The following is a 15389-nucleotide window of genomic DNA, read 5'->3' on the forward strand; positions in this document are numbered from 1 at the left end:
GTCTGACCCAAACTTTTGCGGCTCTGGAGAGAGCCTGATTCGGCGGAGAAACCCATCATCTTCTGGGGTCAGCAGCGCGAAAGCTGGCCAAGCTGTCAGGGCTGGGCCCGGCATTGCCTGAAACGCGATGTGCTCCAAGCTTCGGGGTCGGAGACGATGCCCTTGGACTTCGTTAAGGCGGCTCTCGTCGCGGAAGGTGGCCTTGCGCAGTAACAATAACTAACTACTCTTCAAAAGCATCCTCACGGCCGCGAGCACTTGGGTTTGGTCCATGGCGATGAGTCGTGGGTCGTCGTCCCGACGTGGAATTGCGGAGCCGGAACCTGCCTGCAAGTTGCCCAAACGGGCAAGGGGGTTCATCCAACGGTCGCCCATCTCGGTGATGCATCCCACTGGCTGTTTCCGCTTGTGCATCTCGACATGCAGGCATCGGCTGCATGGTTCATCTGGAGAAAGCGCACGGCCATTGGTTTTGAGGATCATTCGTCCGCTGGGAGCCGACAACGGGAGAAAGCGACAACGACGGCACAAGCCCCCTGCGGTTTGGTTTACATGGGTCTGAAGCGTATGCCGGCGTCTTCCTTGGGTCGAGGCGTGCTGGTTGACACAAGAGACAGCGAGCCAAGCCTTTGGTCCCTTTTATCGCGGTGCGGGCTCGGAGCACAAGGCAGTTGAGGTTGAAAACGACCAGTGATCAAAGTCGGAAGATGAGGGCTATAAGAAGGCCGTGGAGTCCTGCCAAAGACCTCGTCAGCGCTTCGCTTCGTCAGTGTCTGGACCTAGGTTTCGGTGTCGTCGATTGATTGATGTTGTTTGAGGTACATGCATGTATGCTTCCACAGAAAGCAACTTATAGCAAGTGGAGAAGGTGCAATTAGCCGCGTTGCCATAATTAGCAAATGGCCGCTGCAAATGGTTTGACAAAATAAGTGTAATCGGGTTGGGATCAGAGCCTGAGGACTGGTGGTTTCCGGGGAGTGGAGTAAGGTGCTGAGAGTTTCGGTGTAAGTTGGCGATGTGGGTTGGCGGGGCGGAAACACCAGCACAGAATGGGTAAGTTGGCTTACCTAGGTAGGCAGAAAGGGCGCTGATACCCGTCAAGGCCGTCTGTGCAATATAAGGAAGGTGCGAGGAGTCGGTTTTCAACGAGGACCACCGCCTAACTGGATAGCCCAGCGGTTAAGCGGTGGCCCTCGGCCCACGGGCCAGCTAGTTCACCATCCTCAATATCCCGGCCGTAAGGGGAGGTTATAGGTTCGAATCATGATGCTACCGTGGGTTTTTCTGGGAGGTATCGGGGCGCCGATAGAGTCCTCCACTTCAGAAATAAATACGCAGCCTGCATCGGCCCGACGGGACATCACCGGGCTGCAACTGGGCACACGAAGTAAACTCCCCAGGGGGTTTCGTAGCCGGCTACCTCCCTTCGACCGCGAAGGGGGCTAGCCGGTGAGCTTTTGCATTTTCGGCCAAAGGTATTGTGCTAGTAACCTACCAACTACATGCTTATATGAGCAGGTTCATGTGAGGGTTTATGATAGCAACCTTGGGTAGGTAGGTACGTTGTAGGTATAGGAATGTATATGCCTAGATATCTTACCGAGAGATAGGTAGGTACGTTAAGTAGGTCTCTAGGTTCCTTCCCATTATTTATACCTTGGATACCCGGGCTATTTTCGAATACTAAGACCCGAAGTATCAGCAGAGGAAGGCTCGATGGAGAAACATGAGGCAAGTTTGGCAGGAAGTAGGGGGACTCCATTACTGTTCTCGTGCCGCCATCGCCAACTACCTAGAAACATCGAGAAGTTTATCACAAGGAACCATCACCAAATCTGCGGCATTGCCATGGAATTCCTGCGATCACACCCATCGGGAACATCTCGGAAACACCACGGCCATCAAGGCACCCACGAGCGCCGCACACGCGACGACCACACTAGGAGCCAGAGAGAAACTCGGGGCACGGGACAGCGGCGCCCCGCCGAGATTATTACGCACCGCGAGGCTCTGGGAAACGGTCCAGTCACTCGATCTAAGGAGAAAAACGACGAATTCGTCCAGTCATGGCTGCAACAAACACAATCTCGCCATTCTCGTCCTTTGGTAGCCAGCTACGAGAGGGAGCCAGTCCAACTCACAGAGCAGTCCTGGCCTGGTACTCGCGGAAACAATCACGGAAAACGATCAAGATCTCTACTAGAGTCTCCTCCATCACCGGGCGGGGCCAAGCACGTTGAGCGGTTCGAGAAGAGGGCGCGCCACAAGACTCGAGACGACAAGTATGACTACAAGGCGCGCGTAACAAAGAAGAGGGTTTTAGATCAGGAGTCTCGAGAACACACACCGAAAGAGGCCACCGGAGGAAAACGCCAAAACTCTAGACACAGATGTCCCGTGAGCATTAATACGGGGAGAAATGCTGTTGCGCGTCGCTAACGGCGAGTATTAGACACGACAAGAAAGCCCCGGCATTACCCAGAGTCGTATGTCTACGCAAGGTACAACACAACACACCCAGTACAGGTATCAATACGGTTGTGGCTAACTAGATACAGCAAGAAAACCAGCAGAAAGAATAAGCCGCATCTCCAGGAACATAATGAACAAGGGCCCGGATCCCAGTGTCTCAAAGTCGAAGCTCAACAAAAGCCAGAAGGAAGACAGGGAATTAGAGGAGCTTTCTGCTTTTTTTTCTCGGAAAAGGTCACGCAGAGAAGCCCAAACCGAAGAACGAGATTTGGTAGGCCACCAGCCTCGTTTGCGGAGCATCTCCCGCGACGTCGAACATCCGCTCCCGCTTACCCATCGTGGCCGCCGCGGCTCATCCCATGGTTCACAGCCATCTGATAGAAGTATCACTGTGGGGGAAGATCAGGGGCCAACCCGTTATTCAAGCTCTTTGCCGGCGGTCCGAGGATGTGACTCTGGTTCCGTCACTCGAAGCCGCGCAAGCGACAGGCCCGACAGTGGCTCTGCTTGGTCACAACAGCACGATGGCCGTCCTATAGACGTTGTATCTGAGTCTTCCTCCTCGCGGAGGGTCCAAGCTAAACATAGCGTTACGGAGGCCCTCCGTCATACAGTCGGGCGTCAAAGCGGGTTTGAGCCGAGAATCGCAGCGAAAGTCGGGAGACGCCTCTCTGAGAAGTCTACGGATGCTACAAGAACGACCCAAAAGGATGCCGCTGCTCAAACTGACTTGAGTCCGAGAGCACCGGATAAGCCGCCATGTCAGCCGCCTCAGCAGTTAGATGGGCCTCGGGGGCTGGTGGACAAGCCTCGATACGATGCCCTCATGGATTTCAGAGAAAATCGGGGGGAAAATTCGCAGGTGCCGACTTTTGTGGAAGAACAGAGCTGGTCAGTACCAACAGTGTCACGAGAACTGTCACGAAGTGCGCCACATATCGAACTTGGAGCCGAATGTCCCCGGTTTGACGAAGTCAGCCCTTTGGGTCGCGAGATTACTATGCCGCACCTTCGGGATGCAGGATCGTTTCTGTACCCTCCGACACAGCCTACCGAGCAACTGGGTCATGTTGAGCCCACTCAACCAAACAACACTTACGAAAACCAACCCCGGATGAATCACTGCGGCGGCATTCCAGACAAGTTCGGATTTGAGAACCTGGAGGAATTCATCCGAAGGATAGAGGATGAAGCAGCGATGCCTCCTAGAGAAACAGGAGACGACCCAACGCTCCGCTACGGCGAATGTGGGTTGCCTGCACGCCTACAACCGCCCAAGTTATCTGGGGTTGCCAATTTTGATGGAGCGGGTGATACCACTGCCCTGGCCAACAGAGATTGGTTTGCCGATGAGCCAGTTTCGTTGACTCCTGGCTTGGCTGGGAACTCGACTCCCTTTTCTCGAACCGGCTTCAGTCGGCCTACTTCACTTCCGTTACTAGGGTCGTACTTTACCACCGACCACAAAGAGTATCCGAGGGCAACTTGGCAGCATAATAACATGTTTTAGTGTATATGTACGTTACACTTGCCAGTGGCTCGTATTTATGGGTAGTTCTAGTCAACCGAGACATAAAGGAGGCATCTTCAGGTTATTCGATTACTTGATCCATTTGAGCCTTGACGGCCTCTCTGGCAGCGTCAATGTCAATCCCGCACTGTTTTGCCCTGGAAATTATGGCATGGGCCCTGGCAATCTCGGGCGCGTCAATCATCTGCCCGTCTACTGTGAAGGCGCCTCGTCCCTCCGCCGCAGCTATCTCATCCGCCATGACGATACGGGTTGCGTTTTCAACATGTCTCGGCGATGGCGTGAAGTGGCGGTGCACGACTGCTAGCTGTATTGGGTGAATGACCTCTGTAAAGGCGAACGTCAGCTCTGTAGCATCCCTTCAGCGGAGTTGGTCATGAGGGCGGCCTCCCCCGATACAGCAAGACGGAGGCGGCCATCACAAAAAAAAAGGAAAAAGAAAAAAAGAAAAAAAAAGAAAAGAAACCAGCAACGCACGCTTCCCATTAAACCCAAAGCTCCTCGCCAGATTACACTCCGCCACCAGCTGCTCCACGGGCCGCACCCCGCTCAACTGGGTGCACACGGCGTCGATGACGCTCTCGAGGCCGAACGCCCGCGCCGCCGTCACGATGGCGCTGCGCGCGTATGCCATCTCGGCCATGCCCGCCGTCCGCTGCAGCGACGCGTCCAGCGCGAAGTCCTCCGCTGCGAAGATTAGCCCGCGTAGTGAACCCGTTGCACCGCAGATTTCGCGGAGATCCATGATTGCGCGCGCGGACTCGATTAGGGCGAGGAGTTTGATCGGCCGTTGCTCACCCCCACCGTCACCCGCCGCTGCCGCGCGCTCTGGTGCCGCCTGCCGGATCACGTCCTCGACGAGCAAGAGGTCGGCGGCGCTGTTGACCTTGGGCACCACGATGGTGTCGAGGCTGGGGAGGGCGGCGACCGCTTGGATGTCCTCGACTGCGTGGGCGGTGGACACGCCGTTGATGCGCACGGCGATCTCGCCGAGGCTGGTTTCGGCCTTGCGGAGGTTGGTGAGGTGCTCGCGGAGGGCGGTGCGCGCGGCGGGTTTGTGGCTGGGGGTTACGGAGTCTTCGAGGTCGTAGGTTGCGTTGTCTGAGGTTAGGACGAGGGACTTGGCGAGGAAGCGTGGGGAGGAGGCGGGGACTGGGGGGTGGGTTAGTGATGGGGGTTGATGAGAGAAGGAGGGGGGGGGGGGGGGGGGGGGTTATGGTAAAGGTGTAGTGGTACTGTAGAATAACGCCCGGCGAAGGGTGGGCAAGACGGAGGATGTCATGGTTATTTATGGTGTGTATTTCAGGAGGTTGATCGGGTGACACAAAGTTGTCGATGCCCCTCCTTAGATACACATAGGCAGAGGTAGAGTTGTCAGTTATACCCAACCTTAGAGTAAAATCACTGTTGACTCAAGCCTTTGAAATCCCCTCCTCGGTTCATACGAAACGGTGAAGTTGTTGGTCGGTGTAAGTGAAGCTTCTACTTTCTTTTATTAGTGAGATACCCGCTTGGGTTGAATGTGGTCGGGGTCGGTTCCTTGGCATCTTCACAGCCGTTGACAGCTGGCGGTTGGAAGTGGACAAGGTTACGTATCACAGTACGGCAACATCACAGAGCTCTGGCCAGAGCTGTCTCCAACGCAAGCAACGACACTCTCAAAATGGAGCAACCACAGCCCTTGCCCGGGTCTTTGACCTGGCGCTTGAGCTCGCATCCGATTACGCTTCTCATCTTTTTGGGATTCCGAATTTGTACGTCCCATGGCCGCCCTCCCTATGTTAGCTTCTTGCGCCCGGCTTCGACTTTGATTACGGCTTGATTGTGTTTCGCGACTGACAAACGCTTCTAGCTAGCCTCCTCGTCTACCTCTTCGGCTTGCTATTTACTGACAACCTGTAAGAGAGCCCCTTTCTTGACATCCCTACTCGACGGCGACCACGGCGCGACATTGCGACAATGCGACGATCCATAACCCCCCAAGAGCGAGCCCCGCTAACCCCCCAATGCGCCACGCAGTGTCATGATCTTCATCATCACCATCCTCCTCCTTGCCGCCGACTTCTACTACCTCAAGAACATTGTCGGCCGCCGACTAGTCGGGCTACGCTGGTGGAACGAGGTGGACCCGTCGACGGGCGACTCGCACTGGGTGTTTGAGAGCAGCGAGCCCGGCACCAAGGTCATCAACCCCACCGACAGCCGCTTTTTCTGGATCGCCATCTACGCCCAGCCCATCTTTTGGATCTTGCTCGCGCTCGTGGCTGTGTTGACCTTCAAGTTCATCTGGCTGCCGCTTGTTGGTGGGTTGCCCTTTCCGTTGCCATGTGGAGCTAGGGGGGTGAAAGAGGACAGAGGGCTAACATGATGTGTGTCTTTTTAGCTATTGCGCTCGTCTTGACCATCACCAACACCCTTGCCTTTTCGCGGTGCGACAAGTTTAGCCAGGCCTCGAATATCGCGGGCAGCGCCTTCAGTGGCGGCAACCTGGCGGGGAGCATTGCGAGCAACATGGTTGGGAGATTCTTTACAAGGTGATCACATACACGCCACGGAGATACGCAATCTGGTTGAGGCTTTGATAGTCCGCGGGTCCCACGCCTGGAAAGTACGGGAGGGGATGGTACGACAAATTACTTCGGTGTTCGTGAACGGAGTTTATATTAGGGTGCGGCGAGGCGTGATTCGTTGTATGATTAGGAGCGCTGGGAGTTGGCGTTTTGGAAGGGACTGGATTTGCCAGACACGTTTCACCCCTTAGAGTGGCCATTATATTTACTGTTGTACTTGCGCGAAATAGTCGAGAACTGGGTATGGCCATGAGGAGCAAGGCGTCACTTCCGCGAACCCCCGTGCAGCGTAATTTGCGTGAAAAAAGCTGCAAGGCTCCGGCCGTTTATATGGGACAGAGAAGCAGATATAACAAGGCGAGGGCGTATGTGCTGCTCTTACAACCATTCTACACGTCAGGACGAGATCTAACAATTTAAAGGGGTATATTCAGTGTCGTGTCGTGGTAATCTATAAACGAATGACAGTCCAGCGCAAGGCGTAGCCTACCTATATGAAGCATGGCCATAGTGACTGCGAGCATATCCAAACAGCTAGCGTACAACACCGGCTGCCCTGCAAAATATATATAAAAATATGAACCAACAATAGCATCCAACGCCCGCCCCCTAACCCCCCCACCCACAAAAGACCGGGAAAAGACGACTCAACGCCTCCCCGCCTGCTCAATCGCCGCATCCAGCTGCCTCTCCTCATCCTCCAACCTCCGAATCTCATCCTCCGTCATGCCCTCCTCCACCAAATGCGCGTAGGGCGTCGTCAGCCCGCGCGGCGTCGCCCGCCCCGGTATCGGGCTCGGCACACTAACACGCGCCTCATCCGTCTGCGCCAGCGACGGCGCCCGCAGACTCGGCGTCCCCGCCGCCGTCGCAGCCGTTCCACCGACGCTGGGCCGGTCCGAGTAGGGTGTGAACGACCGCGGCGGGTCCTGCAGGTGCGACAGGTTGGGCGGCGCCGCGATCGCACCCGCTGCCACCGCGCCCGCCCCTGCTGCCACCCCCGTCCCCACCCCGGCCCCGGTCGCCGCTCCATCTCCGTGGCCGCTGGGGCCCGCACCGTTACCCGCGCCCTCGTCCGAGTACGGCGAGTGCGGGGTGACGTCGACGTCCGCGGAGGCTTCCTTCTCGGCCATGAGCTCCTCGCCGCGGGCGCCGGTGCCGTAGGTGGAGCTGGCCGGGTGCAGGGCCTTCTTTTTGCGGTGTCGGCGGAGCAGGTACCAGGCGAGGCCGAGGAGGAGGAGCAGGCCGGCGACGCCGCAGCCGACGGCGATGCCGATGATGGCGCCGAGGGCGAGGCCGCTGCCGTTGTTGTTGTTGCTGGCGCTTTCGGAGGTGGGCCGGTTCAGCCCGCCGCCGAGGGCGCCGTCGGAGGCGTTGGTGGGTTCGGTGCTGGCGGTGGCGGCGGTGGCGGTGGCGGTTCTGGTGGTGGTTTGGACGCCGCCGTCGTCTTTGAAGGGGGGTGTGCCCGTTTCGGGATAGGCGGGATCGCTGCTCTTGAGGAATTGGACTAGCGCTCGGTTTTCATAGTTCGAGACGCCGAAGAACCGCGAGTAGCTGTGACCGTTGTCTCCCCATGTGGCGTCGAAGTAAAGTACTTCGGCGGGAATCTGTCTTACGTCCGTGAAGTACACTTGGCCCCCGGTGGAAGTTGATTCGACTACGCAATGTGTGAGCACCGAGGAGAGGCGAAGCCATCAAGGAGAAGCGGAACTCACAGGTAAATTGCACCTCCGAGCTTCCTCCGTTTCCAACCTCAACCCCCTGCGGATCTCGACGACCTCGGTCGGCCGGAATTGTCCCTTGGATTTCACGGACATGTCCCCGAGAAGGTGGCCCAGTTCCCGTGCCGTCACCAGCTAGTCGCCCCCCTTGGCCGATCGTTCGATTTTGGGTTTGAGACCATAGCGTAATTCCTTGGACAATGGTGCCCGAGGATGCCGTCCACTCAAACCTTCGGCCGAGGATTTCATAGAACGAAACGAGTGCTGTGCTCTCGTCAAAGCTCCCTTCAAATCCAGATGTGAACTCGACGACATCCCCTTGAACGGACCCTAGCGCTAGGGCCGCCACGGCTAGCCAAGCCCTCATCCTCGATATCCCCATTGTTGTCGTCGACCAGACTCGAGGACTCGATGATTCGATTGTTTAGAATCCGTGGGTCATTGCACATTCCAAGGCACGGTGCTGGCTGCTGTAAATCCGGCGCGGCGGTGGACACGTCGTGAGCTGTCGTCGATTTGGATATGTCCTTCGACCCGGAGTAGGGGAAAAAAAAAAGTGACCAACCTGGCGCGTTGAGGGGAGGAGAGTGTGGGCAACGAGGCTCCGATCCCGTGTCAGCACCACCTTCTTCGCTCCGCAGTTCCATCCATGCCTGGCCCAACCCAAGCACTCAGCTGGGTTGGAAGGATTGCGCGGTCCTATTGCATAGCCCAAAGGCTGAGCGGCACAGCTTCACCAACCAGAGCCCCCTGTCATCCACCGCACACCATCCCCAAAGCGGCGCAACGTTTCGAAGGGCTGCATGGGGTATCATCCTTTTCCTGCCAATCCCTTCCTCACGCAGTCAACAGGAATCCGAATGGACGGGCAAGTTTGGAGATTTGAACAAAACGCCCCGAAGACGCCACGAAGAACATTCAAAAAAGCTTGACATAACAGGAGGTCCAAGTCCTCTCTCCTCTCCCATCCTGAGCTTTTCTTCCTTCCCATCAGCATGGTAGTTAATCATCCTGTCTTCGTTTTCGTGCTTACTCCACGACGGCCCCCAGAACTCACCAATCGGTCGAGCAACCGCCAGCCTTAAATAGCACACAAGCCCGCCCACTGTGCGACACATGTTCATGCCGCCGATGAACGGGTCATTCCTTGCGCATCACACAGGTAAAGATGGGTACAGTAGCAATGGATCGGCCATTTTATGGTCCGAAACACGTTCCGTCCGTCCTTCCTCTCAACAGGTGTGAAGAGGATGCCTGGGGACAGACAATGCGAGAATGAAACCCCCCCAGAGAGCGAGCCCTCGGGGCGGGGCCGGGGATGGATGCTGTCAGCAATCAATTCCCATGGGGCTGAGAGTAGTCTTCTTTTGGCACCGATCAACCCATCGAGTGGGGAGCGGCTGATTCACGCTTGCGCCAATATTTGTGTTTAGCATTTCACGTGATGGTGTTAGTGGTAATCAATCTGCAATCGTTTCTTGTTGGAGCATTTGGCTTTCGCTTGAAGTGAGGGGTTGCGGGATGAAGAGCGAAGCTGAACTGTTCAGCTGTTTGGTGGGTGGTATCCTTAACAAGAAACAAGTGGATGTCGGCACACAAGTTAACCAGATCCCGAACCCGGTGTTTGCCCCCGGACCCAACCAGCCTTGCAGAAGAGCCTCATCTCCTTTGTTTGCTGACCTGCTCCTTGAGCAACAGATCCCGCATGGCTGCTCTTGCATTGCGGCTGCCGCCCAGTTTCGGACCTTTGAGAATCTCCTCCTGCTTCTTTGCTCCAGGTTTGGCGGGCTGGGCCGTTCTCCTCCGCCGATTTCGCTGCGCCATCGCATCCATGAACTCCCGCCGGAATTCCTCGGCGATCCTGTCGTCGGCAGCGCCATCCTCCTCCTCGAGGGTCGCCGGGTTGGCTGTCTGCTCCGATTGTGTGTCGTAGATGTCGACTAAGGTGGGTTAGTTGCCTGTTTGATCATGCAAAATGAGTTAGGCGAGAGCCACTTACGCCTGTTTTCGCTCAAAAACGCCTCCACGAGCTGGTCGCGCTTGATATCGTCGCTTCCGCGGCGGTTTCTTGAGCGCATGGGCTTGCCGTCTCGCCCGAGGCGGACCTTTCTTGGCCGTCCCTTGCTCTCTTCTAGCTCCTCCTCGTCGATCTGTCCTTGTAGTCGCCGTCTGGCGCGCTCGGTCATCTCGATGTTTCGTGCGCGAGCCTCGTCGCCGAGATCGATCTCAAGAAGGCGACCGTGGAGCACTCGCTGGGAATCGCCCTGGCCGCCGGGAGCTGTCGAACTCGTCGCCGGCTGGCCGTCGCCAGTAGAGGAGGGTACGCTATCCTCGCGCCACTCCCCATCTAATTGTTGCTGTTGCGCGGCAGCTTCTGCGGCGTGCTGCTTTCGTCTAGCCAACTCGGATTCTACGTATTCCTCCCTTGCTTGATCAGCCGCCGTTCCTGTCTCCGCTCCTGTTCTTGAGGGTCCAACTCACATGTGCTTGTTAACTAACTCGCCGACCATTCCCGTCTGCGGCGCAAAGCGTTTTGAGATACCGCCAATGACAGCCGCCTCCGCTCCTTGTTGGGCATCTGCGTTGCCGTGGAGCACCATGCTTCGTTCCGCGTTCTCCCTTGCCGCCCCGTCGTCGCCGAGGCCGGATGGCCCTGTGCTAAACCCAACACCGCCATGCCTGTGCTTTCGGGAATTTCGTAGCCGTATGACGTCGGCGACTGAGAGGTTTTGATCGTCTTCGTCGTTCTCAGCGGCTGTAGTAGGCCTGCTCGACGCGGCAAGGCCGGTTTCATTTGTTGTCTCGTTATCGCTGGTTGCGCTGTCGAGCTCTGCTGGGCGTTGCCGGTAAATCTTTCTCTTCTTCCCTGGGCGGAACACCACCTGGGGTACATCTTCTGGTTCGGCGCTGGTGGTTGCCATGTTGCGTGATCGGACTCGAGTCGATGGTGGCTGGATCGGTGGCGCTGTGGAGAGTAATGTGATTGATGCAACTAGCCGGCCGGCAGCGGCAACTTAAGAACAATGGTTCAACGGATAATAACTGTTAACCCTAACCCTGTCTATACCGACTGAGACATGCGTTTTTGGGGCTGGCATGGCTGGGTACGGACTTCATATTTCTAAGTTAACTACTTCTCACGCCTGTGCTTAACTTATGCATATCCCGCCTACCTAGATGGTAATCCCAAATATCCAGTTTGAACTGGATCACGGGAATCTTTACTAACCAATAAAGGCCTGTTGTCAGATAGAGGAAGCCAACGCATAAGTTCGCCACAAGAAACGGCACATGAGCATGATAAAAACTCAAGTGCGTTCAAGAATATAGTCCTCTAGATTTACAATTGTCGGTCGTCTATATGACAAAAAAAGAACGAGGGCTCGGAATTAATCAGGCTGGACGGTGCTATCAACAACGGTGACGACCCAAATCCGAACGAATGCCAGGACAAAAGGAGCAAATATTTATCGCAGCCCAAACAACCCGAAGACCCGTGTTGGCCCACAAGCTGCCATAATTCCCAACATCAAACGCCTCGGCACCAGAAAACCAGCCCGGCAGCCCAGCCCGGTGCACCGGGCAATCCGGCCGGCCTTGTTTCTTGGCCCCGGACCCACTCGGGAGATCGACTCAGGCCCGGTTAGCCGGCCGGCGACCCTCGGCCCACTTTCGCGGGCTGCCGATTGCCGTTCACCACCGGAATAGGTGGGTGGCTTTTGGGGGGCGGGCTGGCCGGTTTGTAACCTTGTGTCATTCTTCTACTATGTTCTCCCGGAATGACATAGAAAAAGGCATAGGCCGTGGGATGTTGGCCCGCCGGCACGACTAATAGTCACGTGGTGATGATTCCGTAGATTCCGTAGACCGGCCTCGCGACTAGACGGGAAAAACGGCATGCTTCCCGGGGTTGTTGGCCTCGGGATGGGAGCGGTGAAACACCATGGGAATGGGCCACCCTCTTGTCCCCATTTTGTTTGCTATCTGGCAGTACACCACCAGCACGCAAAGTACGCAGCCGTGGAACAGGACATCGGGTTCTCATGTCTCACTCGGTTGCCACCCGCGATGCCGTATCTTGTCGTCGCACAACGACGCGCCATGTCTTATCCCGAGACCAGCGTATGCTTGCGCACCGCACTTATCACCGGCTACCGGCTACCGTGTGGATCTGGCATGTAACTATGCACGTCACTAGTCAGCGGGCCCCTTTCCGTTCTTCCAGATGGGTGTAACGGCGCTTGCATGAGACGACGACCAGCGGAAGAGTGACCAAGCGCCCGCACATCTCGTCCACCTCAGCTTGCGGCGGTCGATCCGGAGCCTGGTCGAGGCCATATCCCTCCCGTGGTTGTTTCTATTTTCGTGCTCGGGATCACCATCGGGACGGGTGCCTCGCTATCTATGTTAACACCCTAGGGGCCACGCTGGCCGGCCACGGCCTTTAACGGCCGTAGTTACTTGGATACCCATCAATAATTGCCCTACTACCACAAGATAAGGAACAGCATAGACACGCAACGAACGCAGAACCGAGAATGTAATGTATCGTGTAAACAGAGCAACATTGCCGCCGTCCTTCCAAATAGCGCAGGGAGTATCTCAGAATAAAAGACGAATCTAAATCACAAAAGACAGGAAGTTGTCCGTCTGCCCATAAACAAAGTTTTCCCAACGCCGCCGTGTACCTTCTTCCCCTTGCCCCCCTCCCCCAAGCCATGCCCCAGGGTATGTATGTAACTGTCAACCGCATGACAGCAAAACGAGCGAGTGTGATGTTCTTTCTCCGAACAACATCCATCCGCCTTCCGCGGCCCCAAGCAAAAACCCACACCTCCTAGGTCCCTCCCCGTTTCCCGCGCAACCAATCGTAAAACATCAGGTTGTGCCGTCCGTCCAACACACAAATCTACCCCGTAGACCCAGCTCTCGCACCCAAGCCCTAAAACCCACATCTCGTAAAAGTATGTACAAAGAACGAATGGCAGCACATGATCAAATGCCCTTGCCCACCCCCACCCCAAAAACAGCCCCCCCCCCCCCAAAAAAAGCCACCCAACTCAAATCCACGCCGCCGCAACAGGTCTCGGCGGAACCATGAAGCTGGCAAACAAGGCACGAACGTCGCTCATGTACTCGTCGGCGCTGAACTTGAGCAGGCCCTTCTGCAGCATGGCCTTCTCCTCGCGCTCCGCCACGTCCACCATCTGCTCCTGGACGCCGTACTCCTCCGCCAGCTCCGACACCTGCGCCAGCTCGTTGCCGAATGGGTGGTGTTGGTGTTGGTGGTGATGGGGTTGCTGTTGTTGTGACGACTCGGACAAGTCCCTCCTGCCGCTGCTGCTGTTGCTGTTGCTGCGCTGCCTGGGGGGTGGTTGCTGTCGGGGTGGCGAGGCCGGGGTCGGTGCCGGGGCCGGGCTTGCGGTGCTGGGGAGCTTGGGTTTGTGTTGGTGGTGGTGCGCGGGGGTCGAGCTGACGCTGGTACTTGTGCTGGTGGACGAGGACCGCGAGAAGGTGAAGCTTGCTTTTGTCGAGACGGTGCGCTGGGATTGCTGGGACAGTCCCGACGCTGACTGTTTCCGAACGAGCGTGTTGTACTGCTTCTTGGAGGAATGAGAGGTAGTGCGCTGCGGAAGCACCTGCGCCTCGGGCCGGGCTGCGGGGCCGGGGGTTTGCTGCTGGACGGGCGCCACGCTGAAGAAGCAGGAGAGATGGTTCGGCTCTGGGGACCGGGACCTTTTCGCAGGCGACTCAACATCGGGACTTGTGGGGGGAGTTGTACCATTCGTGAGGGCGCTGTCAGACATGGACATGTCGTCGTCGGACCTGTGTGATGAGCCCGTGGAGGAGGCCGACATGGGGTTGATATCTGGCGCATTGTATGAGAGCATATTGGTGGTGTGAATGAGTTCGACTGGGCTTGAGATCTTGTGCCTGAGAGTCCCGACCGACCCTCTCACCGAATTGCTGCGAGCATTTGCCTTCTTCTCTTCAGCCACTTGAATACTCTGCTTGACCCTTCGGGTCGTGAACGCCCTGGCGAGAGACATCTTGACTTATTGACTCTTGTTCCTTGAGATTGCCGTCGTAAAAAGCTGTGCAGAAATAGTGGGATTGAAAACACCCGCAGCCTCAGAATAAAATTCGAGGCAGCGAGTCGAATATCAAAACCGACTCTTGCTCAACGTCGAGTGTTGAGAGCGCTCAATATAAATCGTCGATGCCAAGTCTCGGTGGTTTAGTTGAAGAAATGGCGAGGATCGGCAAGCTAGTTAAGAACTAGTGTCGACTCTGGAGATGATGAGACTGCTGGGACGCTGGCAGAGTCTTGTGATCCAACGCCAGTGTGACGTTGCGCCAGATGAGCCTTGTGCGCGATTCGTAGCACGCCTCCTGATGAAGGTTACTACAGTCGGTTCCCGCACCCTATCAAATCGGCCCAAGAGATCGCAGGTGACGAAGTGCCTGTCTCAGATCGTATGACCCAAACAGTTGTAAGAGCACTGCTCCAGAATGCAACCTAGTCAAAGAAATTTAACCACGCGCGGAGCGTGATTTCTCGGCGGGTTAGGTAAGAAAGAAAATTGATGAATGAAAAGAAGCCCTCGGTGGTAATCCCACAAAGAGATGCCAGTGATTTTCGAGGGTTTTTTGTTGCGCGTGGATCCAGTCCGTCAACCCTGAATACCGAAACGGTCTTTAATGCCGTTGATATAACTGCGCAGGGGCTATTTTTGTTTTTCGTCTTCGGAGGGAACGTGTCGGACTGGGGACAGTCGTGGTTCTAGATGTTCTAGTCGTGGTGGTGTCGTCTCCGCTCAAGGAGGGAAAAGGAATGGAAACTAGTTCGAGAGTCCAAATGGGCCCGCGATGAGGAACTCCGAACAGTTCAACAAATTCGTTGAAGGAGAGTATGTAATGCAAATTGCAGATCGAAAAAGATCGGAAGGAAGCTCAGAAAGGGAAAGGTTGCAACGAGGGGGTAGGGGAGGGCCCGATCATTAAAGGGAAGGGCATGAGGTTTGGGGGAGGAACCACAAACTTCCACTTCGGGGGGGAAACACAAGTGGAGGTCGGTAGCTGTTACATGCACTT

At 56.3% G+C, this 15389-nt stretch overlaps 5 protein-coding genes across 5 annotated transcripts; 1 reads left to right on the forward strand and 4 right to left on the reverse strand.

Moving 5' to 3' along the window:
• Positions 1–3951: 3951 nt before the first annotated feature.
• F5144DRAFT_568346 (Pyruvate/Phosphoenolpyruvate kinase-like domain-containing protein) lies at positions 3952–5492 on the reverse strand. The gene is made up of 3 exons (XM_066788644.1): positions 5240–5492; positions 4481–5155; positions 3952–4330 (listed from the first exon to the last, which is right to left on the reverse strand). The coding sequence occupies exons 1-3, from the start codon at positions 5283–5285 to the stop codon at positions 4065–4067; spliced, it is 987 nt and encodes a 328-aa protein (XP_066644980.1). The 5' UTR covers positions 5286–5492; the 3' UTR covers positions 3952–4064.
• Positions 5493–5629: 137 nt separating this feature from the next.
• On the forward strand, positions 5630–6980 carry F5144DRAFT_568347 (uncharacterized protein). Its single transcript, XM_066788645.1, has 4 exons — positions 5630–5757; positions 5856–5901; positions 6023–6306; positions 6387–6980. Exons 1-4 carry the CDS (start codon positions 5667–5669, stop codon positions 6539–6541), a joined length of 576 nt encoding a protein of 191 aa, XP_066644981.1. The 5' UTR covers positions 5630–5666; the 3' UTR covers positions 6542–6980.
• On the reverse strand, positions 6969–8676 carry F5144DRAFT_646117 (uncharacterized protein; the record flags this gene model as incomplete). Its single annotated transcript, XM_066792885.1, has 2 exons — positions 6969–8230; positions 8289–8676. The coding sequence occupies 2 exons, from the start codon at positions 8674–8676 to the stop codon at positions 7221–7223; spliced, it is 1398 nt and encodes a 465-aa protein (XP_066644982.1). The 3' UTR covers positions 6969–7220.
• Positions 8677–9553: 877 nt separating this feature from the next.
• On the reverse strand, positions 9554–11215 carry F5144DRAFT_646119 (hepatocellular carcinoma-associated antigen 59-domain-containing protein; the record flags this gene model as incomplete). The annotated part of the gene is made up of 3 exons (XM_066792886.1): positions 9554–10234; positions 10294–10757; positions 10794–11215. The coding sequence occupies 3 exons, from the start codon at positions 11213–11215 to the stop codon at positions 9954–9956; spliced, it is 1167 nt and encodes a 388-aa protein (XP_066644983.1). The 3' UTR covers positions 9554–9953.
• A 2101-nt stretch (positions 11216–13316) lies between these two features.
• Positions 13317–14468, reverse strand: F5144DRAFT_190661 (uncharacterized protein). Its single transcript, XM_066782811.1, has one exon. The coding sequence runs from the start codon at positions 14342–14344 to the stop codon at positions 13355–13357; it is 990 nt and encodes a 329-aa protein (XP_066644984.1). The 5' UTR covers positions 14345–14468; the 3' UTR covers positions 13317–13354.
• Positions 14469–15389: the final 921 nt, after the last annotated feature.

The sequence above is a fragment of the Chaetomium tenue genome, assembly GCF_020726465.1.
Source record: "Chaetomium tenue strain MPI-SDFR-AT-0079 chromosome Unknown F5144scaffold_3, whole genome shotgun sequence".
NCBI classification, from domain to species: Eukaryota; Fungi; Ascomycota; class Sordariomycetes; order Sordariales; family Chaetomiaceae; genus Chaetomium; species Chaetomium tenue.